The sequence below is a fragment of the Carex rostrata genome, chromosome 2, assembly GCF_964058835.1.
Source record: "Carex rostrata chromosome 2, lpCarRost1.2, whole genome shotgun sequence".
Taxonomy (NCBI): Eukaryota; Viridiplantae; Streptophyta; class Magnoliopsida; order Poales; family Cyperaceae; genus Carex; species Carex rostrata.
This window is the reverse complement of record NC_135919.1, coordinates 4,230,541-4,255,669: the sequence shown is the minus strand read 5'-3', so window position 1 is coordinate 4,255,669 and position 25,129 is coordinate 4,230,541. Positions and strand designations below refer to the sequence as shown.

Sequence of the window (25,129 nt, the reverse complement as noted above, 5' to 3'; positions counted from 1 at the left end):
GCTTTAGACTACATCAACCCTAGAAACAAAGAAGGATCTACTCAAACAACATCATAAAAGAAGAGAGAAGAGATAGGATCATGATAGAACCAATTGAAGCAATCTTGCAAGGATCTTCCCTCCTTTCTCTCTTTCTTGATCAACACTCCAATTCTTGAGGCTTTGAATCTTCAAATTTCAGAACTCCCTCTCTGGTGACCGAGGCGGGCTATTTATAGACTTTTCAAAACATTTGCTTCAATTCTGGGCCCTTATTGGGCCTTTGTTGTCTGCTCTGGAAGCTCGCGATGCGACCCGCATCACCACTGAAGCGACCCGCATCAGAGTGTGATGAATGCGCCTCGCATGCAGTGGTGCTGCGACCTGCTGGTGCGGCTCTGAGTGGTTGATGCGCCTCGCGTCAATCCTGATGAGGGTCGCATCAAGGTCTCTTAACTTCAGTAATTTGCTTGATTTCACCAATTTTCCTGCAAGATAAGAATGAAAGCACAGCAGTACCAATTCTACGCATAATCATTATAATAGATGTTATTTAATGGCTCAAGATTCATGTTTTGGTACCGAAATTGGTCAAAACAATAGGTCGGATATAGCAATATCAAATTCCCCCAAGCTGACCTTTTGCTTGTCCTCAAGCAAGGAGCATTCTTTGGTACCAGATTGGTTCTAAATGCAAGAATCGACATAAGTTGTTATTATCAGGAATTTCGTGAGTCATTTTGATAACAAGTTAGGCTTTCCTCGAACTACTTTGATTCACTCCACAAATCGTCCACTTAACTTCTTTTTCCAAGATGTTTTGTTAATTAGAAAGACTTAGAACTCAGATTTATCAATATTCATTCTTAAACTGAAGTTATACCCTAGTTTGTGGTGTACGGATCAAGTTCCCCCAAGCTTGGAGCAAGCTAGAGTCAGAAAGTTGCGGACGAAGTGTGTTGATATATGCAAAAGTATATTATTTCCATCGAGCTCAAAGGCATCCGAATGGATTGTGCCAGTACTCTTTTTTTTTATGTTTAAATTGGGAGACGAGCTCAAAGGCGCCCCGAAGGACTTATTGCCAGTACTCTTATATTCTCCATCTTTTCTTTTCTTTTCTTTTTTTTTTTTCTTTTTTTTTTTTGCATATACCATGAATACACACAAACACTGGTATTCATTCATACCAATGAGTATCCCAATCTTTCTTTATTTTTTTTTTAAATCCCGTTTTCTTGTTTTAAAAGGCATAATTCAGATTTCAAACGTTTCTCGATAAAATTTAAGATCTCATCTTTTCAATTTCACAAAACTATCTCATTCAAGTCGGTTAAGTGGTCAACCATGGGGTTAGACATAAGCAATTCAAGATCAGACTAGTTATTACCACAATAGTTCACAAAATTTCCGAATCAAACAAGTCATGCAAGAAAAGTAAACATGATCTAAAAGGGTAAACATGGTCTAAAAATGAAAAAGATAAAGGTGTAGTGTACCCCCCCAAGCTTAGTCTGAGCATTGTCCTCAATGCTTCAAGACTGAAAGATAAAGTAAAGAGGGGAGTAAAGAAAGCGAACCTGATCAGTGGTGAGGAGGAGGATGATCTGGCCAATATCCATGGTCCTCATAAAAACGCCAGTCCTCCATGTGAATCTCAAGCCTCTCGAGTCGTGTATCATGAGCTGATAAATCCATCTGGATGCTGCTAAGAGTGTCACCCTGGTCAATCAGAGTGGACTGGATCTCCTGCTGAGTGGTACGGATAGAGATCTGAGTAGCCTGCATGTCCATGATAATGCGATACAGGTCTCCGATGGTAGGGTCAGATGGGTGAGATGGAACAGCTGTAGAAGTAGAGGCGTGAGCCTGGTGAGAGGGGACAGCTGTAGGAGTAGAGGTGGGGGGATGGTGAGACGAGCTGGGGACATCAGTCATGACAACATCCTCGGAGGGATAAGAAGAAGGAAATGGAGCTATAGGGGATGAAGAAGGATGAAATGAGATATTAGGAGAAGAAGGATGAAATGGAGCAATAGGAGAAGAAGCTCGCTCGAGTGGAGATGATGTATGGAATGAGGTATGAGGAGGTGGAGATGGGACTCTCTCAGGCTGAGGTCCAGTGAAAAGCCAGGTACTCTCATCCTCAAAAGAGATCGGTGCTCGAAGAGGCAGCTGAAACTGAGCACCATGCTGCAGGCGCCAAAAGTAATGGTCACTGTGACCGGCTGGCCCGCGCACGATCTTGATAAAGGTCGCTGACTGGTAGGCTACGGCATCCATGTCAATCCGACCTCTAGACTGGGTAAAACCCGCGGTCGAGACACCTAACCTGTCAGCGATGAGAGTGACGTAGGCTCCAATGTGGATGGAACCTCCTACCTTCTTGTTCTGCTGGATATCGACCCAGTGTCGAACCATGAAGAGCATCAGATCGGGCCGCTCTAACTCCACATCGCGTCGTAGCATGTGGTCCAGCAACTGGAGATCCTCCTCATTGGCCCTAGCCACCGTCTCGCCTCGTGCGAAGATGGTGTTGGATAGGGCACGCTGAATGCAGCGAAGAACAGGGTGTGGGATGGCGAGACCTCTGTACTGGTTGCTTGTGGCTGTCTGCATACCAGTAATCAGGCGCCAGAAATGATCCTTGTCAAAGCCCACGCGAAAGTCGAGAGAGTCAGTGGTGGGGTTTGGGGCAAACCCGAACCACTCGCGGAGCCTGGAGACACGCACGCGCCGAACCTCACTACGCATCTAAAATTTGATGTAGGGCTGGTCAGAGTTATCATACCTGAGCTTGAGCAAGGAGAGGAACTCAAGTGTAAGCTCGTCGAAGCATGGTCGCTCAATCTCCCAGAATGCCGGCAGGAACCCTACTCGCTCAGTAAGGCGGCAGAAATCGTCAGAAACTCCGAAAGCGCGGAGTGCGTCAAAATCGGGACGGCGCGTGTTCGCGAACTTGCGCTGCTGCAAGAGCTCGAACCGCTCAAACATACCCCGACCCGTGAAAGAGAAGGGAGGGTCAGGGTAGTGCTCAGCACGAGGAGTGGTCTGAGCAGAGATGGCATCAGAATCCTCGGAGACATAGTCAACAGGTGTCCCTGCTGCATAATGAGAAGAGGGAGAAGGGTGATAGGAAGAATGAGGAGAAGAAGAGGGAGAAGGGTTACCCGTATTACCAGACGAACCCGAGCCTTGCTGAGACCAGTCAACCGACTCCGAAGACTCAGAAGGAGAAGGAGTGGGGTCTGGTATCCCCTGTTGGAGACGAAGGTCTCTCTGACGGCGGAGCTCTGCTTGATGGCGCTCGTGGTTGCGCTTGGATCGGAGCTCTCTGCACATTGCTTGTTCTGGATCATCCATGATGCGGGTCGCGTTAGGGTTGAAGCGGGTCGCGTTGGGGTTGAAGCGGGTCGCGTCTACCTGGAAGCGGGTCGCACTGGAGAAGCTCGGGGCGCAGCAATGGCGGAAGGGCAACCGCCCCTTCGTCTCCTTCTCTCTCGGCTGTGCTTCCCTCGCGCTCTCTCTGTCTCTCCCTTTTGGTCAATCTCTCTCTATCACTCTGTCTCTCTCGATCTCTCTCTCGGTTTCTTTCTCTCTCTCACGGTATCTCTCTCCCTTTCGCTCGGTCTCTCTCTCTTTCGCTCTCTTGCTCTCTGTAGGTACGGTGAAGGAAGAAAGAAGAGGGGGAGGGTTAAGAGGGAGGAGTCGGGTCGCTTGGGCTACTGGTCTCATTAATGCTGTCGGTGTTGCGATGCGGGTCGCATCATGACTCATGCGGGTCGCATCAGAGTGAGTCGAGTCGCAGGAAACACTAAAACTTAAATTATCTAAATGCAGGATAACTAGAAACAAACATACAAAAGGAATGAAGGTTATGCAAAAAGTAAAAAGAATGTTTGGGCTGCCTCCCAAGAGCGCTTGTTTTAGGTCTCGAGCCTGACCGTCGTCCGCTAGGTTTCGGTTGAGATAGGATCGGAGAGATCATGAACCAATCGTCCCGGACGAGGGTGACTCGCAATGTAGTGCTTGAGACGTTGTCCATTGACCTTGAAGGTTCCACACGCATCATTTCCAATCTCAACTGCACCAAATTGGTACACCTTTTTAACCTCAAACGGACCGGACCATCTAGACTTCAATTTCCCTGGAAAGAGTCGCAAACGAGAATTAAAAAGAAGGACAAGATCACCTTCTTGGAATTCGCGAGGCATGATATGCTTGTCATGGAGAAGCTTCGTCTTTTCCTTGTAGATCCTTGCATTCTCGTAGGAGTGTAAGCGTATCTCGTCCAACTCGTGTAAGTCAAGAATGCGCTTCTCTCCAGCTTCCAGCATGTCCATGTTGATGGCCCTTGTAGCCCAGAACGCTTTGTGTTCAATTTCCACAGGAAGATGACATGACTTGCCGTACACCAACTTGAAAGGGCTCATCCCAATCGGTGTTTTGAAGGCAGTTCTGTACGCCCACAGTGCATCACTCAGTTTCAGAGACCAATCCTTCCGTGTCCTCGCTACGGTCTTCTCCAGGATAGACTTGATTTCCCTGTTGGAGATTTCAGCTTGACCGTTGGACTGGGGGTGATAGGAAGTGGTGACCTTGTGTGTCACCCCGTGTCGACTCAGGAGTTTGTCGAATTGGCGGTTGACGAAATGCTTGCCACCATCACTGATCACAGCGCGTGGGACTCCAAAGCGTGGAAAAATGATGTCGGTGAACATGCGTTTCACTGCATTTGAGTCAGCATATCGACATGGAATTGCTTCGACCCACTTGGACACGTAATCCACCGCAACCAAAATGTACTCATAACCGTGAGATGGTGGAAACGGTCCCATGAAATCAATCCCCCATACGTCGAAGAGCTCTACCTCTAGGATGGAATTGAGAGGCATCTCGTTGCGTTTGGAAATGTTCCCTGTCCTTTGGCACTTGTCACAAGCTGCAACTAAGGTCCGCGCGTCTCTGAAAAGAGTAGGCCAATAGAAACCAGATTGCAGGACCTTGGCAGCTGTCTTGGAGAATGAAGCATGACCTCCGTATGCTGACGAGTGGCAGTGCTCAAGGATAGAACGCGTCTCTTCATTTGGTACGCAACGCCTGAGTATACCATCAATTCCTACCTTAAAAAGAAAAGGCTCATCCCAAAAGTAGTGCCTTGAATCTGATTTGAGCTTCTTTCGTTGCTGGTACGTCATGGTGGCAGGGGTGATCTCAGAAGCTAAGAAGTTGGCAATGTCTGCATACCAAGGGTTTGATTGAAGGCTTGTGCGGGTCGCATGAGGAGTGAAGCGGGTCGCATGACCCTGGATGCTGGTCGCATTGATGGTGTTCAGTGCAGAGATGGACAAAAGTTGTTCGTCAGGGAAAGAATCGCTGATTGGTAGATGAGCAGAGCTTCCTCCATCCAAACGAAGTCTAGAGAGATGGTCTGCCACCGTGTTTTCGATGCCCTTCTTATCCCTGATTTCAAGATCAAATTCCTGCAGAAGAAGAATCCACCTGATCAAGCGCGGTTTAGCATCCTGTTTGCTCAACAAATACCTGAGTGCGGCATGATTTGTGTAGACGATGATTTTGGATCCCACCAAATACGACCGAAACTTGTCGAGAGCGAAGACAATCGCCAGGAGTTCTTTCTCGGTGGTCGTGTAATTCATCTGAGCTGGGTCTAGCACTTTGCTGGCATAGTAAATCGCACACGGCTTCTTGTCTTTCCTCTGCCCCAGAACTGCTCCGACGGCGTAGTCACTAGCGTCACACATGATCTCAAAGGGGAGAGACCAATCAGGAGGTTGCAAAATGGGCGCTGAGATAAGGGCTTCTTTCAATCTGCTGAAAGACTTGACACAATCGTCCGTGAAAACAAAGTCAGAATCCTTAACGAGTTGATTGGTCAAAGGTTTCGCGATTTTGGAAAAGTCCTTGATGAAGCGACGGTAGAATCCTGCATGCCCGAGAAAGCTCCGTATGCCCTTGACATTTGTTGGAATCTCCAGTTTCTCGATCACCTCTATCTTCGCCTTATCCACCTCGATTCCCCTGGAGGTCACTACATGTCCCAGAACAACTCCAGTTTGGACCATGAAGTGGCATTTCTCCCAGTTTAAAATCAAATGGACCTCCTCGCATCTCTGGAGAATCTTGCAAAGGTTCGTCAAACAAGACTCAAAACTTGAACCGTACACGGAGAAGTCGTCCATGAAAATCTCCACCTCATGCTCAATGAAATCAGAAAAGATGGCCATCATTGCTCTCTGGAAGGTTGCAGGCGCATTGCACAGACCGAAAGGCATCCTACGGTACGCGTACGTACCATAGGGACAAGTGAAAGTGGTCTTTTCTTGGTCCTGTGGGTGAATGGGTATCTGGAAGAACCCGGAGTATCCGTCCAGATAACAAAAATATGAATGATTTGCAAGCCTTTCCAAGAGTTGATCAACAAATGGCAAAGGAAAGTGATCCTTGCGGGTGGCAGCATTGAGTTTTCTGTAATCAATACACATGCGATAACCGTTCACCACACGTGTTTGGATTAACTCGTTCTTCTCGTTCCTCACCACTGTTGTACCACCTTTCTTCGGCACCACATGGACAGGACTCACCCATTGGCTGTCGGAAATTGGGTAAATGATACCTGCGTCGAGAAGCTTGAAAATCTCTTTCTTCACCACCTCTCGAAGGTTTGGGTTGAGCCGTCTCTGGTGTTCAATTGAGGGTTTGTGATCGTCTTCGAGGAAAATTCTGTGCGAGCAAATGGATGGACTGATTCCCTTCAGATCATTGATGGAATACCCGATTGCCCCTTTGTGAAGCTTCAGTTTCTCCAAGAGTTTGGAGGTCTGATCAGGGTTCAACTCTGCGTTCACAATGACTGGAAAGGATCGATCTGAGCCTAAGAATTCATATCTGAGATTGGCTGGAAGAGGCTTAAGCTCAGGGACCTTTTCTTCTGTCTGCGTGTTGATGCGGGTCGCATCATCTCCCTGCGGCTCGCGTTGAGGTCCTTGCGGGTCGCATCCTGCTTCTTTCAGTTCAGCTGTTTTCACATCTGCTTCAAACATCTCTCCCAATCGAGCAGTTTCAACTTGTATCTCAGACAAGAAATCAGCGTGTGCTTGCATTCCCTCCTGAATTTGTTCAATGAAGTATCCTTCTGCCAAGTCCGTTAGACATTCTTCGGTCGCATCGATGCGGAAACAGGACTCGGCGGTGGACGGGTACTTCATTGCTCGGTCAATCTGGAATCGCACCCTCTCTCCTCCAAAGTTCAAGGTCAGCGTTCCTTGGAACACGTCAATGATTGCACCTGCGGTTCGAAGGAAAGGTCGTCCAAGAATGATCGGGACTTCCTTATCATCTTCCATTTCCATGACTACAAAGTCAACAGGCACGTAGTACTTGCCGACCTGAACTGGCACATCTTCAATTATGCCAAGTGGAAGTCTTACTGAGGAGTCAGCCAGCTGAAGTGACATCCGAGTTGGTTTAAGCTCCCCCACTCCCAATTTCTCAAAGATCGTGCGAGGCATGAGGCTCACACTCGCTCCTAAATCACAAAGAGCTCTCTTGATTGTCGCTTTCCCTATAATGCAAGGAATAGAGAACTTACCTGGGTCATCCAGTTTGGGAGGAAGCTCGCTGTTCAAAATGGCACTGCACTGCTCCCTCAGTTTCACCGTTTCGGCCCCCCCAAGCTTCGTTTGTTGGATAGAATATCCTTCAAAAACTTGGCGTAAGTGGGCATCTGGGTTAGGGCTTCGGTGAATGGAATTGTGATGTACAATCCTTTGATAACCTCAACGAAGTTAGCGAACTGTGCATTCAATTTGGTCTCAGCCAATCTTCGAGGGAAGGGTACAGGTGGTCTGTACGGAGGTGGCTTCTCGGCTTTTCCTTTGTTCTGAGCCTCAGGCTTGTCTGATGCGGGTCGCGCGTCTGGGATGCGGGTCGCATCCAAAGTCTCTTCACTTGGCATTGCGGGTCGACTAGCTCCTTCATGAACATGAGGGTCTTCAGAGCTGGATGCGGGTCGCACGACTGGGATGCGGGTCGCATCAGATGAAGTTTGCTCTGCAGGGTTGACTGGTTCCTTGTACTGGGTTCCACTTCGCAAAGTAATTGCCTTCGCCTCTCCTCTGGGGTTTGGTTCTGGTTGTGCAGGTAGCTTCCCAGGTTGGGGTTGGCTCGAGGCGACTATGTGACTCAACTGCTCAAGCAATTTGTTCTGAGTGGCTATTTGAGTCGACATGGACTGCATTTGTTCCCACATAATTTGGTTCATTTTTCCTTGCTCGTGTGTGAAGTTGGTCGCATAGGGAGGCACATAAGGTTTGGAAGGACCAGCTTGAGATGCTCGGCTGTTCTGATTGGGGAATGAAGCGTTTTGGTAGAAGTTTCTGTTGTTGCTCCCTCCAGAAGAATTGTTCCAGTTGTTGCTAGATGAAGGGTTGTTGAAGGGTGGTCTGGGAGGATTGTGGAATGGTGCAGGATTGTTTTGATTCCTATTCCAATTTTGTTGTTCCATTGGATCCTTGGAATAGGATCGGTTGAAGGGAGGTTTTGGGAAGAAGGAAGGTTCGTTGTTGATGGAGTTGACCTGCTCGATCTCCTCATCAGCCTGCACCAATGGACATTGCTCGTAAGCGTGTCTCTCATCACCGCACATGACACATGCTTGCGGCTGCTGTTCGACTGCCTTCACGCTCAGCTTGTCCATCGCTCTCTGCATGGCGTCCATCTTGGCGGTGAGAGCCGTGATGTGATCCACCTCGTACTTGCCACCTCCTTGGCTACCACCTTGGCCTCCTCTTCGTCGCGAGTTGTCACGGCCGGACCACTGCTGGTTCTGCGCCATGCTGTCTATCAAGTTCATAGCCTCTAAAGGCTCCCTTGACATCAGCGCGCCTCCCGCAACAGCGTCGACGTAAGCACGAGTGCTCTCGTTCAAGCCGTCATAAAACGTTTGGATCAAGAGCCAGTCCGGTATACCATGGTGTGGACAAGAGTACTGCAGTTCTCTAAACCTTTCCCATGCCTCATTCAGGGGTTCATCAAAAATTTGACTAAAGCTGGTCAGGTCATGTCTTACCTTGGCAGTTCGTTTATGAGGGAAAAATCTGGTCAGAAACAGTTTGGATAATTCCCTAGGTAAAGATCCTAACCATTTCTTTGCCTTGTCCCTGAGAGTGAAAAGAAATAGATCAAGCTTAGTGTAATCAGCATTCTCGCCGTTAGTTTTGATGGTCGTGATGCACTCGAGGAATGTTTGGAGATGGGAGTGCGGGTCTTCGTGGTCGAGTCCATGGAAGGTGTTCTGTTGCACCATGTTGACTACCCCCGGATTGAAGTTCGGTTGTTGACCGGGAATCCTTGGTAGTCTGATCGCGCCTCGGACATCTCCGGCTCTTGGTACGTTGAACTCACGCAAGGTCCTTGGCATGAAGACATCCATGTCGTCGTCAGACTGATCGGTCAGGTCTTCTCTTTCTCTGTTTCTGGCTTCTGCATCCCTGTCCTCCATGCTCGGATGTTCTGACATTGTTTCTGTGACGCGAGTCGCTTCAGAAGTGATGCGGGTCGCGTCGGATGTGACTCGGGTCGCGTCAACTTCGATGATGGTCGCGTCAGCTGATAACTGAGCAGGAACAGTGTCGTCAGGAGGAGTGTCGTCAAAAAGCGGTCCTCTGCTCCTCAGTTGGTAAGTCAACTTGTATTTACCTGCAGGAGGGGGAATGAAAGCCAGTTTTTAGTGATAAGGAAGTAAAGAAAAAGAAAAGATACAAATTAAAATCTAGATTAACTAAGAAAAGCAAAAATCTAGAAAGGAATTGATAGCCGTCCCCGGCAACGGCGCCAAAAACTTGTTCGCTTACAAAGGTATGCTACAAAGTCTCAGGTACAACAAGTTGTACCAGTTTAAACCTTGAATTTACTCTCGTCTAAGGTTGCAAGTGCACAACCCTATCCGTATAGCATAATAAGGTATCGATCCTCAGGGACGGTTTAATTCGATTCTAAATTTCTACAAATCCGAGTTAAGTACTAGAAGTGTGAAAGGTTTGGTTTGAATTCGTTTCAATTTCTCAATTCAATAACAAAAGATTGCAAAAGAAAGTAAATGTTTGTTTCAGTCAAGTTTAAAAGGATGTTTCCAGGGTTTCAGATTTCATCCTCAGCTTTGCCTCTCTGGACCTTCACTCGACCCTAGTGATGCGACCCGCATGGTCTCCCATGCGACTCACATGGCCATCGAGTGAATGCAGCATTTCACCTGTTTCTGAGTTATTCGATTGTGCAAGGTTCTACTGACCCTACCCACGATTCCTGAGCCTCAACTCTCGTTTATTAGCACCAGTAACCTAGTAGGGAATTGCAATTTCACCTTCTTAGATCTACAACTTTCAACTCTCGTTTATTTGTATTCAATCTAAGTCAATTGATCGGTTTGCTAAAGGTATCCACTATCTCTCAATAAATGGAAATCTCACCTTTCGGTTCAATTGATCTATCTTTTCAGATTTCTAATCTACCTCAAGTGCTTGATTAAATTGCAAGAAAGATCTAGATCAAGATATTAGAAGAGATGAAAGATTCATTCAACAATAGTCAACAAAATGCAATCACACAATCTCAATCAAGCTTTAAAAGGAAGATACACAATCAATTGATCACAAGAACAACTCAAATTCAAGTGAAATACACACAATCAAAGCTTTAGACTATATCAACCCTAGAAACAAAGAAGGATCTACTCAAACAACATCATAAAAGAAGAGAGAAGAGATAGGATCATGATAGAACCAATTGAAGCAATCTTGCAAGGATCTTCCCTCCTTTCTCTCTTTCTTGATCAACACTCCAATTCTTGAGGCTTTGAATCTTCAAATTTCGGAACTCCCTCTCTGGTGACCGAGGCGGGCTATTTATAGACTTTTCAAAACATTTGCTTCAATTCTGGGCCCTTATTGGGCCTTTGCTGTCTGCTCTGGAAGCTCACGATGCGACCCGCATCACCACTGAAGCGACCCGCATCAGAGTGTGATGAATGCGCCTCGCATGCAGTGGTGTTGCGACCTGCTGGTGCGGCTCTGAGTGGTTGATGCGCCTCGCGTCAATCCTGATGAGGGTCGCATCAAGGTCTCTTAACTTCAGTAATTTGCTTGATTTCACCAATTTTCCTGCAAGATAAGAATGAAAGCACAGCAGTACCAATTCTACGCATAATCATTATAATAGATGTTATTTAATGGCTCAAGATTCATGTTTTGGTACCGAAATTGGTCAAAACAATAGGTCGGATATAGCAATATCAATAGTAACCTACTTGTTTTTAATTGTAAGTATGAACTAACGATAACAATGAGTATTTATTGATTATGAACTAATTGGTACTTTAATTAATCTTGGTAAAAATGAGTATTTTTAATCTTGCTCCTTAATTTAGTCTTGATTATGAGCTTATAATAACAATGAGTATTTATTGTTTTTAATTTAGCTAGCTAGTGATATTTTAATCTTGGTACTTTAATTATGAACCTTTTATATGTTAACAAATTATGACACAAAAATTTCAAGAGCCTATACGTTAATCCTTATTATTTAAATAGATATTATTGAGTTGGTAAATAATTATCTCATTATATATAATTGGCGAGTATAGCTCCAAATTAACTTAATGACACATGCAATACATCACAAGAAATACAGTTGAGAACATCGCCATCTGTTCAACAAAGAACGCAGTTGGTACTAATCAAACTAATGCTGACGTCTCATCTACATCACGGATGGTAAAGATCACCACATCTACATCATATGTTTAATAGCCCAACCTATGTGAAAGATTCAATCAAAACCAATGGTTGGTTAAAAATTAACCGATGGCAAAAAGGGGGGCATCAGCGCCATCGGTTTTTTAAATGCCAACAGATGGTAAAAATTTCAACATAAATATAGCGTTGCCACTCGTGACGAATACCATCTGTGTGGAAGACATCCGATGGTAAAGGGGTGATGGAAAAGATGTTTTTTGTAGTAGTGCAAAATATTATAAACTTTTAAAATTCATCCATTTTTAAATTTTAAATACAAATGTAAAAAAGAAATTGTGACATGTGTGGTACTGAAATTCCTGTTTTTCAAATATATATAGGTATCCTATTTGGATATTATTGAAGCAAAAAGAAAAATGGTGATCGTATATATACATCTTCACCAATAATTTTGAAAGAAACATCTTCACAAATAATTTTGTGTCTCCCATTTTCCTCATGAAATCCTATTACAAGATTTTGGAAGCATTCAAATCTGAAAAGGTTTTAAATTCCCTTGGTACAGACACATTGCATCAAGTTATATAACTAGAAAATATGAATAAGACATGGCTATTAAATATCTTCATCTAAGTTTTAGTATTAAAAAAAGGAAGCGTCTAATTGTCCACAGCCTTTTGTCCACCATTTGTCTACAGCTTTGACTTGCACGAATACTGTAAAATTACTTCTACATACTGTATAATTATACAATATATCACATAAAATATATTAGTTAATCACAAAACATCCAGCAACTATTTGAAGTGGTCCTATGATAGTTAGAAAAAGATTGCAACTTGCACAACATGACAAAATAAATGTACTTTCAAACTGTACTTTCGGAAATTACAGTTATAGGAAGTTATTGACAGTTAGATTTAGTTATTAGCGGTTATTGACAGTTAGAGTTAATTATTAGCGTTCGCACTGGGTTGAATCTTGTATACAGTAAAATTGAATCTTATATACTGTAAACTTGAATCTTCTACACTGTAAAATTTACAATTGAATCTTGTATACTGTAAAATTGAATCAGCAGAATTGTAAAATTGAATCTTGTATACAGTAGAATTTTCAATTGAATCTTGTATACTGTCAAAATTAAATCTTGTATACAGTAGAATTTTCAATTATATCTTGTATACTGTAAAATATATACTGTAAAATTGAATCTTGTATACTGTAAAATTTCAATTGAATCTTGTATACTGTAAAATTTTCACATAATACTGTAAATTTTCAATTGAATCTTGTATACTGTAAAATTTCTAAAACTAAACCATAAAATAATACCATCTATACTGTAAGATAAAATGTAACAAATGCTACATTTCAGTTTAAACTATAACCTATAAAGAATCATGTATACTGTAAAATTGTAAAATATAAAACATAAAATAATACCATGTATACTCTAAAATTGCTAAATCTATACATACATCCATCATCACACAAAAAATATGTTCCCCACAAAACAACATATGTTCACCACAAACAACATCTGTTCAACACAAGATAAAAATATTCACCGCAACATTCAGAATAGCATAATAGCAACAAAAAAACTATGGACAAATAACTTTTATATTAAAAACCTCTTGTGTTCATTGTTCGGATGAGTAAGAAGCCTCTCTATCATCTCTTTCCTCCAGATTTTCACAAGATGAATACTGTAAAGTTACAAGATGAATACTGTAAAATTATAAGATAAATACTGTAAAATTAACAAATCATCTCTTTCTTCCAGATTTCCACAAGATGAATACTGTAAAATTAACAATGCAATATTGTAAAATTAACAGATCAATACTCCATATCGCCGCTCTATCATCTATTTCCTCCAGATTTCCACAAGATGAATACTGTAAAATGACAAGATGAATACTGTAAAATTAACGGGGCAATACAGTAAAATTAACAGATCAATACTTCATATCGCCTCTTTATCATCTCTTTCCTCCAGATTTCATTTGAAATGCTAGATCTATTACTGCATACAATGACAACAATAAATTTAACAGAAATAACTTACTAGATTTGAATTTTACCGTGCTCTTCAACAAAAACAACTTCTATTCGATCGCGCTCCACGATTGAAGGTTCCATTGCGATCATGTATAAAAAATGAGATCGAGTCAGTAATCTCAATTAAAATCGACATTGCAAAGGAAAAATGTATCAGAGAAGGTAAATAAAAAAATAACAATTACGATTTCGTTGCTGTCGCGGCTGATCCAGATTATTCTTCCGATCCGATCCGATCATCTCTTTCTTATCCACTCTCGTTGTCGTCGCGGCCGTCGGTAGAGAGATGAGAGGGGAGAGATGAGAGCAAAATCAACAGAGAAGGTAAATTCAAATGAGATTTGAATAGCGAAAGAATCCTAATTGTTGGCCCGTATCCCTGCCTCCAACCTTGCTTGAGAGCAATTCGTGTGAGCAGCGTTGAATCCTAATCGTTGGCCCATGCTTTACTAAAAAAGCGAAAGAAACGAACGACAATATTGAAAGTTTCATCAAGGTTCTACTAAGCACCCTTTTCTCCTGGCCCTTCTCTATAAACTGAAAGCAAAATCAACAGAGGCGATAGGTGAGAGAGAGAGAGGAGAGATGAGAGGTTTTGTTTTGAAAATGAGATTACAAAAAGAAAGAGATAATCGGATCGGAAAAATAATGAATATTTAAATAGCGAAATCTGGAAAAAGATTTGAATACCCGTTGAAAGGTGGAACCAAGCCGTTAAAATTAGTTATATGAGAGTGGATAAGATCTGTGGACAGATGGTGGACAAAACTCAGTTGACAAAAACTTTTTCTCTTAAAAAAATACAAAAAGATGTTGACTTGATTATCGAATTGTCAATTAAAGTAATCTGATGGCCAGTTCATTTATTTTTTAAAACAAATGAAGCTCTCTTTGTTTTGTTCTCATACCTATATATATATTCCATTGTCGTTCTTACAGCCACAATAACTCCTAATTAATACAACAAACCAACTATTCACCTTTTCCTTAATTTCCCAGTACACTTTTTATACAAATTAAACAGATGGCTGAGATTGTCGTGAATCTTGTTCTTGGCAAGCTGGCCGATGCGGTTGTTCAGGAAGCACTCTCTCTTTATGGGGTACGTGACAAGGCCGAGAAGGTCCAACGCCAGCTCGAATGGATCCAGGCTTTCTTGAAAGATGCAGATGCAAAGCGCCACAAAGATGAGAGGGTAAAACAATGGGTGAAAGAGGTTCGGGAAGTCGGAGATTTAATCGAAGACGTATTAGACAAGTTTTTGGAGGAGGTTGGTAGAGGTAAACCGGAGGGCCTTCGCAACGTACTCAAAAGGATTGGCAAGATGCCCGTAAAAATGATTTCCAAACACAAACTAGGTAGCGAGATAGACAAGATCAACCAGAGGATCTTTGAAATAACAGAAAACAGAAAAAAATACGGCATAGAAGAACTAAAGGAAAGTAGTAGTGCTGGTGTATCTGTCATGCTGCCTATAAGGCCGTTCGTTCATCCTGACATAGATGAATTGGAGGTTGTCGGCTTTGAAGTTGACAAGAAAACCATTGTCAAACAACTCACTGATACAAACACTATGAGGCGAGCTGTGATCACAATTGTTGAAGCCGGTGGTTCAAGAAAAACTACACTCGCAAAAGAAGTGTACAAAAGGTAGCTATAGCAACTTCATATTTTTTTAAATATGTGACACACTTATTTATAAATAAGACACACTAAACAAAATTATTGGTTTAATTTTTAACTTTCACCTGAAGAGAATAATTTTATATACTAAAGATGCTTGTTTAGGAAGGTAGAAATTATCGCAAATTAAATGTACGAGTGATGTTACTTAAGTGCTCGAAGTTTCATCACCATGCACTAAAAAAATAAATAATGGATCATTTTAATTTTGGTAAAATCTCAGTTTGTCTTAACTTCCAAGATGTATAAGTATGTTAATTACTTGTATAATTATCTAATTAATTTATTTGATGCATTTCATAGTTCTGAAGTTAAGCGTCACTTCGACATCTCCATTTGGTTAACTATTTCTCAAAATTACAAGCTGAATAGTATTTTGATGAAGCTGCTGAAGGAGATCGGATCAGAGAGGCAAAATGAGGAAGAAGAGTATTTAATTATTGAGCTTAACAAATGCATGAAAGAGAAAAGATATCTGGTGGTATTAGATGATGTTTGGTCAAGCAATGTCTGGACTCAACTTAATAAGGGGATGATTTGGTAAATAGTATTACATTAATTACAAGCAGGTTTTGTGGCATTTCTTTTGTTGTTAAATAGTATTACATTAATTAATAAGGGGATGATTTGGTAATATTTTTCGACAATATTAACAATATTAAAAAATAAAAGTTTAATTTTAAATACACATCAAAGACATGATCTATATAAACCACTATATAATTTTTATAAGTGTGATAAGATTTGATATATGCTTTACCGTACATTAAATAATTTGAAATGTCAAGGTTCGAAATTAATGGTCCTTGATGCTTCTTCAAACAATATTTGAACTACATAAAATCCGATTGTTATACTATCCATATGTCCCATATATATTTGTAAATTTATTCAATTTTTAAACTTGACATGATTTTTTGTACAAAAAACTATTGTTAAGACTTTAAAAATAACCATTGTCAACTGATTCCTTCTAATAATATACGGTTCTTATGTTTTGAGTACTGATCATTATTAGGTTCGCTAAGACCGCTGAAGATGCTGATATTGAATCTAAGCCATATGAGATAAAACCCTTAAATGAAGAAGAAGGCAAACAACTATTACTTAAGAAGATCTTTCCGAATCATTTTGCAAATGAATGCCCCGATGATTTATTTCACCTAGCAACTCAATTTGCCAAAAAGTGTAGTGGATGGCCTCTTTCATTGGTGGTGCTTGGCGGTATCTTATCAAGAAAAAATCCCAATTATGTTAGGTATGAGGTAATGCAAAAAATGGATTGGCAAACTGATGGTAGCAGCTTCATGAGTGTTATATCCCCCAGTTATGAGGATTTGCCAGCTTCTCTCAAGCCGTGCTTTATGTATTTTGGTGTTTTTCCAGAGGACTATCAAATCAAATCAACAACTCTGATTCAGTTGTGGATTGCAGAAGGATTCATACAACAAGATGGGATCAAATTACTTGAGGATATTGCTAAAAGCTATTTGGAGGAACTTGTCCAAAGGTATATTATATTTATTATCATTAAATCATTTTGTCAGCTGCAATTACAAATATTTTTTTCTCTTTTCATAAAATGGTTGGTTTTTTATTCTATGTATCAAATCCATATTATGGTACTGGAATGGAATTATACCAATTAAACAATTCTCATATGTATATCTCTTTAATTAATTTTGGTAAATTATAAATTTTGCAACAAAATTTAACAAATATATGTCTTAAAATCTTGATGGCAGTTCAGTTCCTCTCCAGTTACTTTAAAACACTAACTACCATGCTACGTCCAGGGTTGAATAGTAAACAGCCCAGGAAGGCCCAACCCCATTATCCCTTTCTGGGATATTCAAGAAATTATCAAACCGTCTTATATAGTCAGTAATAAAGAAAGTACTTGAATTTCTATTGTAGAAGACTCAACATGTATATAGTCGGTAATATAGAAGTACACTCTAGAAAAGTCAACCGGCATTATATTAGTAAAGTCGGTAACAAGGAATTCACTAAAAACATGTATTATCTAGAAAATTCAATCATTTGACATACACTAGTATAAATAGTGTGCAGAGCTCTTGTATGGCTGTGTGACAAAGAAATAAATACCACCTCTGATATTAAAAATAATACGATCATTATTGAAAGATAAAGTGAACTGGTTGGAGGACGATTATTTTTTAGACACCTACCCCTCTCATTGTCAAAACCAAAAGCAATTTCAACACTATAAAAAAAAATCATAATTAGTTATTATGATTATTGTATTTGTATTTTCAGCGTTCATTGTTCATATTTATTTTTAGCTTCGCATTGAATATATTAATAACTAATACTCAACTTTTGTGAAAACTAACAGGTGCATGATACAAGTCTCAAGGAGATCTTGTACAGGTAAAATCAAGTGCTATCATATACATGATCTCTTACGGGACCTAGCTATTCAAAAGGCTAAGGAGGATAATTTTCTGACGGTAATCTCAGAGAATGAGACCAAGTTGAGTCGTAGTATTTGTGCACGTCGTGTTGCACTTCACGGTTGTGACGATATGATAGAACATGCTTGTTCTAAAAATGTTCGTTCTTTGATAAATTTCGGATATGTACGAAATTTCAATAGATTTGGAACACTAAGAGTTTTACACTTGAGTGAATTGCCAACATTTGTTCTTGGGAAAAACAATTTGGAGGGCTTGAATACCCTGACAGCCTTGAAATATTTCAGGATTGATGAGAATAGTCATAGTTGGTATTGCGGCTTTCCCACTGTTATATTTTTTAAGAGATCTCCTTACGAATCTTAAAATGGTGCGTACATTGTTTTGTAAAAGTTACGGTGAGTTGCCCCCGTCCTTTTGGGGTAATAAACAGTTGAGCCATATCATCTTCTTCATTTGTCCTTTCTGTAGAGAAGTTCCAGAGGGACCACCATACGCAACAGACTTACAAAGTTTACTGACCTTAAAAGTGGTGAAACCAATTAAGGCAAGACTGGTTTGTAAAACTGCCTAATTTTCCCAATATTCATTAGTTGGGGATTGTTGTACCAACAGATGTTGCTGGGGAACCATTGATCAATTTGTTAAGCAACCTAAATTATCTGGGTTCACTGCATTTAGAAATGTCAGAGGACAGCCCTATAACATTTCCAGATTGCATCTCATCCTTCAGAAAGCACAACTGTTTGCACTCATTCCACCTGAAGTGGGGCATATGGGTCAGAAAAGAAATTGTTGACCTTACCGCGTTCCCACCCCATCTCGTTAAGCTAACACTTGTGCGTGTTAATTTTGAGGAAGATCCGATGCCTCAATTAGAGAAGTTGCCAAACCTCCGGGTACTCAAACTAAATGGGTCGTTCATTGAAGTAGTTGATAGAAAACAGATGATCTGCTCCATGGGTGGTTTTGGTCGCTTGCATCGATTGACACTCATTGGATATAATTTGGAGGAATGGAAAATAGAGAAGGGTGCTATATATGCCCATGCTCAACCAACTCCTACTGGTATGTCGAGAACTGAAGATAGTTCCTGACTTGCAATATTTGGTCAACCTTGAAAAGTTCGAGTTAAATTTTACGGAAGTGGTCAAGTCTAGGCTACAAGGAGAAGACGAGTGGAAAATAAAGCATATTCCTTCTGTAAAATTTTATCCCTGATCACAGTTCATTTATTTATTCATTATAGTTGGCTTACTTCTTATACTATTTTATTTGAACTTGTACGCTTTTTGGTGTTATGTAGCGCTTTCATATGTTGTTCTTTTAATTTCCACTCATAGATCTATTCAAGGACTTTGGCTGCATGTGATTATTCAATAAATTTTATATGACTTAACACGACTAAAAACATATATTTTACTATGTTATACCTGACCTGTGGATGGCAAATGGAACATATATTATACGATTGATAGCACAATCATAAACTAATAACCCACAGCTTACTTTTATGAGATGCTACGGTTTGCTACTTCAAAGAATATTTCAGTTCCGTGAAGAAAATTAGTCAAGTCGTTATTGGCTCGATCCATACGGCACATCACATCATATATGTTATGTTCTAGTGATCAATTTTTTCAACATTGTTTTTCTACTTTATTTAATTTATTTTTGCAATTTTCCATATTTTTTAGTATTATTTCTTGTCTCTTTTTTCAACAAACTAACTTAAAATCCGAAAAATAGTTAATGTGACCATTTATATCTTGTTTGATGACATCATGTGTGGTTACAGCATAGCCGCACATGATATGACTATTCATGTGATGTAATTGTTCTTCTCCGTTTTGGTCGTGACATGTCATGAAGTAAAACAAATAAAAATTAATCATGTGACATAATCAAATCACGACATATTAGTCATGTAACTTAATATTTATCCTTTATTATCACATATTGAAAAAATAATTATAGAAAAATGTGTAAAACTGCAAAATCAATTGGATTTCACTATGCTTAATTATTTACGGACAACTGGACAAGTGTAATTATCATATATTTAAGAGTTATATTTTGTGTTACACTTGCCTATTCAATAATTGAAATATTACTGTTACTTTACTTTCAACGTTTTAATTATCGAACATCCACCACATATTTTGAACCAAACTTCAACAAATAAAATAGATTGTACATGATTTCAGTTTGAAGAAATTTACAATTAAGATAAAATAAATTGTTCATTTCATCTCAAAATAATTATACATTCCCAAAGATTCAAAATAATGGGCGAATCTACAAACAAAAGCTCTTAAATGTTTATTTTTGTTCAATTTTTTTTTTTAAGTTTTCATAGTTTAAATTAATAGAGAGGAAAACCCAATTTTGCTTGAAAGATCAAAGCTTCAGTAAAGGTACCCCTTTCTTAATGCGTGCTCTTCATAAAATACGTTGACATGGATAATTTATAAATTTGATTTTTCAATTTATTGATATATATAGAACTAAAATTGAAAAATAACAATTTTTATGTATATATAGAAAAAATTATATAAATCACACCTAACAATTTTGTTTTGTTATATAAATTTTAATTTTTTTATTAATAACAAAAAATTGTTTACCTCCCCACTCGAAAAGCGGGCCAGCAAAAATTACACTTCAATTTTTTTGGTCACACGTGGAAACCAGTTAATTGTATAAAATTTCGTAGACTAAGGAAGTTGAGTATAAGCAAGCTTAAAGGATGAAAAAATAATTTTTACTCTTATTAATTATTATGCTATTATAAAAATAAATAAAGTTATAAACTATTAGTATAAATAAATTGGTGGGAATTATTATTGTTTTTTTCTATTTAAGATTTTTTGTTTACTCTGACATATTTCTTATGAAAATTTAAATATGTATTTACCTTTTCTTTTCTTTTTTACAGAGAAACAAATGAATAAAAATATATTGTGCTAGGGTCCGATTCACCTTCTGAATTCAAATCACCGAAGGCATCTCAAATTTTGATTTTATATCGGGGCCGTCCAATCTGGTTTAGCACGGATATTAAAGAGATTTGAACATGCCATCTCTAACCAGCCGGTTTGGATCGAAACACAACATTTGAGTTACTTTAGAGGTTCCGGCCGTCTTGGTTTCTTGGGCTCTATGGCCGTACAGTGGAGCCCGCATATTACATTTCTACATGTATTATATTAAGGAGTTAGGCTAATATGACACTAGTGTTATATCAAACTAAATAACACCACATCTTAAACCCTTAGATCTGCTTTAAGATTCGTACTATCCGCTTTTACTGTTCAAGCACTTCATTTTGTACGAATCTTAAAGCAGATCTAAGGGTTTAAGATGTGGTGTTATTTAGTTTGATATAACACTAGTGTCATATTAGCCTAACTCTATATTAAGAGGAGGGATCAAGTTACAACATTTTTTGAGTTACAACAAGCATTATTTATATTTTCAAAGTTCAAATCGTCGATCCAAACCGTTAGATGTGATCTCTACAATAAAATGTGCTTGGAGATCAAATTTTATATTTTTTGGAATTTTTTCACTATTTATTAAGGTGGGTACAAAAACTAGTCAAATTCATACCATTGAATTTTGTACCCATCTTAATAAATAGTAAAAAAATTCCAAAAAATGTAAAATTTGGTTTCCAAGCACATTTTATTGTAGAGATCACATCTAACAGTTTGGATCGACGATTTGAACTTTGAAAATGTAAATAATGCTTGTTGTAACTCAAAAAATGTTGTAACTTGATCCCTCCTCTTATATTAATTGTATAGTTCTACAATTAATATTTGATCATAAAGGTAAATTCTACAATTAATATTTTGTTGTCAGTTTATCTTTATTGAATCCTCTTATTTTTCTTATTTGGCACAATGGAATTGTGGTGGAATAAGAAAAGAGTGGAGAATTGTGAAGAAATAGTAGCCGAAGGTGAATAGAATTGAATGCAATAGAGAAAAAGTGAAAAATTGGAATTGGAATGAAATTATGCAGTCAAACTCTCATCTTTTACACTTTAGTCTCTCTCTATTCCATTTCACTATTCTATGGTAGAGGTGGAATTAAGAAATAGTGATTTTTCTACACGTAGGAATTGGCTCAATTCCACTCTTCCATTATTCCAATCGCACTAAACATGATTGAAATTGTATGGAATAGAAGCATCTTCCATTTTCCACTCTTTTACTATTCCATACATTTGTCAAACGGAATATAGAACTGAAATTTTAATTCGTTGTCAGTTTATCTCCATTGGAATCCTCTTACATTTCGACAAACTTAGAATTATCCTTGGCCATATATATATATAGAGGTGGGCTACGGTGAGTTGCGAAGTAAAACGCGTTTCTACTTCACGCCGTATTTTTATTTTGAAAGTCCAAACGACCGATTCGAACCGTTAGATGTTTAATCCATATTGAAATGTGCTTGGAGACCAAATTTTACATTTTTTGGAATTTTTTTACTATTTATTAAGCATTTTTGAAAATTGCTGTTTTGCTGTGAACAGTAAAAAACAGTAAAATTTTCTGGACCATCAGATCAGCGACTTTCAAAATTGCTTAATAAATAGTAAAAAAATTACAAAAAATGTAAAATTTGGTTTCCAAGCACATTTCAATATGGAGAACAAGATGAACGGTTCGGATTGACGTTTTGAACTTAAAAATCACAAAATATGAGCGTGAAGTAAAATAGTCGCTTTACTTCGCAACTCACCGTAGCCCATCTCTATATATATATATATATATGAAAATGTTAATATGCTACGCAAAGCAGAGAGGGCCTTCGTGCAACTGCTTAAAATATTTGAGTTTTTTTTAATTCTAATGGTCGATCCGAACGGTTCAACATGATCTCCACATGAATATGTACTTCCAAATCAAATTTTACATTTTTTAGAATTCTTTCACTATTTTTTTTAGATAGATAGAAAATCACTTGATGTGAAAATTATGTACCATTCAGATCAAGTGATTTTCTATCTATCTAAAAAAAATAGTAAAAAAATTCTAAAAAATGTAAAATTTGGTTTGTAAGTACATATTCATATGGAGATCATGTTGAACCGCTCGAATCGACCAATAGGATTTTGAAAACTCAAATATTGAGCCGTTGCACAGAAGCCCTCTATGCTACGCGTAGCACCCTAACCAACTTCATATATATTTTTTTATGTTATAGAGAAGCAGAAGCTGATATGTTGTAATCCAAATTACTTATTGTGTCCTTTGAATTATCTATCATATATTATTTTGTTGTAGTTTGTAATATATAAAATGTGAGAACTATACAATTAATATTCGATCATAAAGATAAATTCTACATTTATTATATTAAACTCAATATTTCCATTGAACCCTACTAAATTCTTACTAGCACACTTCATTTCATCTCAATCTAGATACGAGTAACGAGTCAGAATCTATTACGCTTTAAAGTGTTTAAATACGAGTTTTCCAAACGGATCGTGTCCGGTTTATACATAAAATGAGGTAGATTTGCTTCAATTAGACAGTTTCACAGATCAAATGCATAATACGCGTCATTCCAACTTTCAACTGTGATCAAATGCATAATACGCGTCATTCCCACTTTTTTTAACAGGAATTTGAAGAGAGAGAGACAAGAATCACAGAGAAAGTTTTGGACTTGAGAATTGAACAGTTTTAGCCCAGCGGAATTGAGAGTTGAACATGCCTTTAATTTCAACTGGGCTTCAAGCCTCCAACCAACAGTTTTGGGCTTTTTAAAGAGAGGTAAAATAAATTCCAGAAAAGAGCAAGACTGATATGGGCCAATAAATTTTACAAAATTAAAAATTCAGAACGAACATATACATATGTCTGCCCCTGTTGACCTGAATTATAATCGAACAGTCCAAGTCTTAAACATAAATGTTCTATATTACCTCGACTGATACCAAAAATGGTCAAGTAGTCAGATAAACTATCCAAAGGCCTCTTCCAATAAACTCTCCTCTGACATTACTAGGGGAGGTAACACAATTGGCTAGAAAAATATCCTAGAGTTGTTATATCCAAAAATCGAGAGTTCGATTTCCCCTCACGAACCTTGGTAGCTACTATCAAGTTTTCAAAAAAACATTACTACTACTACTTTGCTTGCTTACAACTGTTTGGATGTTGAACCACTAACGAACACAACTGTGCTACCACTAAACACATCAAATGTTATTACGGGTTGTATGACATTAGTGTTATTTTAGCCTATATACCACTAATTTCAAAACTATCGAATTGACTTCAAATGACGAATCTAACTCATTCAAATCGATCTGCTTCATTAGTTGTGAGTTTATTTAATATCAAGTCAAACGGTCAAATATGAGATTTTTTAAAAGTTAATTTTAATACACTCATTTTTTACCTTGACTTGGTAGTAAAATATTTTTTAAAATATAAAATTTGAATATAAACATATCACTCATATTGTAAATCAGATTGAACAGTATGAATTCGTCGTTGAAGTATATCCAATACATTTTTGAGTTAGTGTCATATGACACCGATGTCATACTAGCCGGGCTCAGTGTCATTTTAACCTATATACCACCAACTCCACGGTTTATACTATCTATAATCATTTTAACCTATATACCACCAACTCCACGGTTTATACTATCTATATAGCCTAGTACAATGTAGTAATATTCGGTCTATTCGGTCAAATATTCCTATTCAGTTGCAATCCGAATAGAAAATATATATTTGGTCCGAATATGCAGTTTGAATAGTATGGATTCGTTGTTGAAGTATATTTAATATATTTTTAAGTTAGTGTCATATAACATTCATACCATACTAGCCGTACTCAGTGTCATTTTAACGTATATACCACTAATTCCACGGTTTATATTATATAGTATAAACCGTACCAAACAAACAGTACGACAATTTCGACCATTGATGAAACTTAATAATTAATTAAGAACCCACATAAATTCGTCTGATTATTATTTTGTTGAAAGGACTAAAATAGACTGTAGGTATGTACTCCTCCATACTAACCTGAGGCTATTAAATTACAACACATCAAAGCACACCTACTGTCGTACCTTGCATGTTCCACAAGTAATGACAAAAGATCTAGACATAATAGTTTCTTTTATACCCCTAAAAAATATTAAAT

The 25,129-nt window shown here is 38.7% G+C and overlaps 1 protein-coding gene across 1 annotated transcript; it reads left to right on the top strand.

Annotated features, from left to right (window-relative positions):
• Positions 1-14,764: 14,764 nt before the first annotated feature.
• LOC144567234 (disease resistance protein RPP13-like) lies at positions 14,765-16,047 on the top strand. Its single transcript, XM_078317324.1, has 2 exons — positions 14,765-15,470; positions 15,807-16,047. Exons 1-2 carry the CDS (start codon positions 14,845-14,847, stop codon positions 16,045-16,047), a joined length of 867 nt encoding a protein of 288 aa, XP_078173450.1. The 5' UTR covers positions 14,765-14,844.
• The last annotated feature ends 9,082 nt before the right edge of the window (positions 16,048-25,129 follow it).

What these genes read in the sequence shown, in the direction of transcription:
- LOC144567234 (XM_078317324.1), top strand. Translation starts at nt 14,845, where the DNA reads ATGGCTGAGATTGTCGTGAATCTTGTTCTTGGCAAGCTGGCCGATGCG. An exon ending in GCAAAAGAAGTGTACAAAAG is followed by an intron (nt 15,471 to 15,806) that starts GTAGCTATAGCA and finishes TGCATTTCATAG; the next exon opens with TTCTGAAGTTAAGCGTCACT.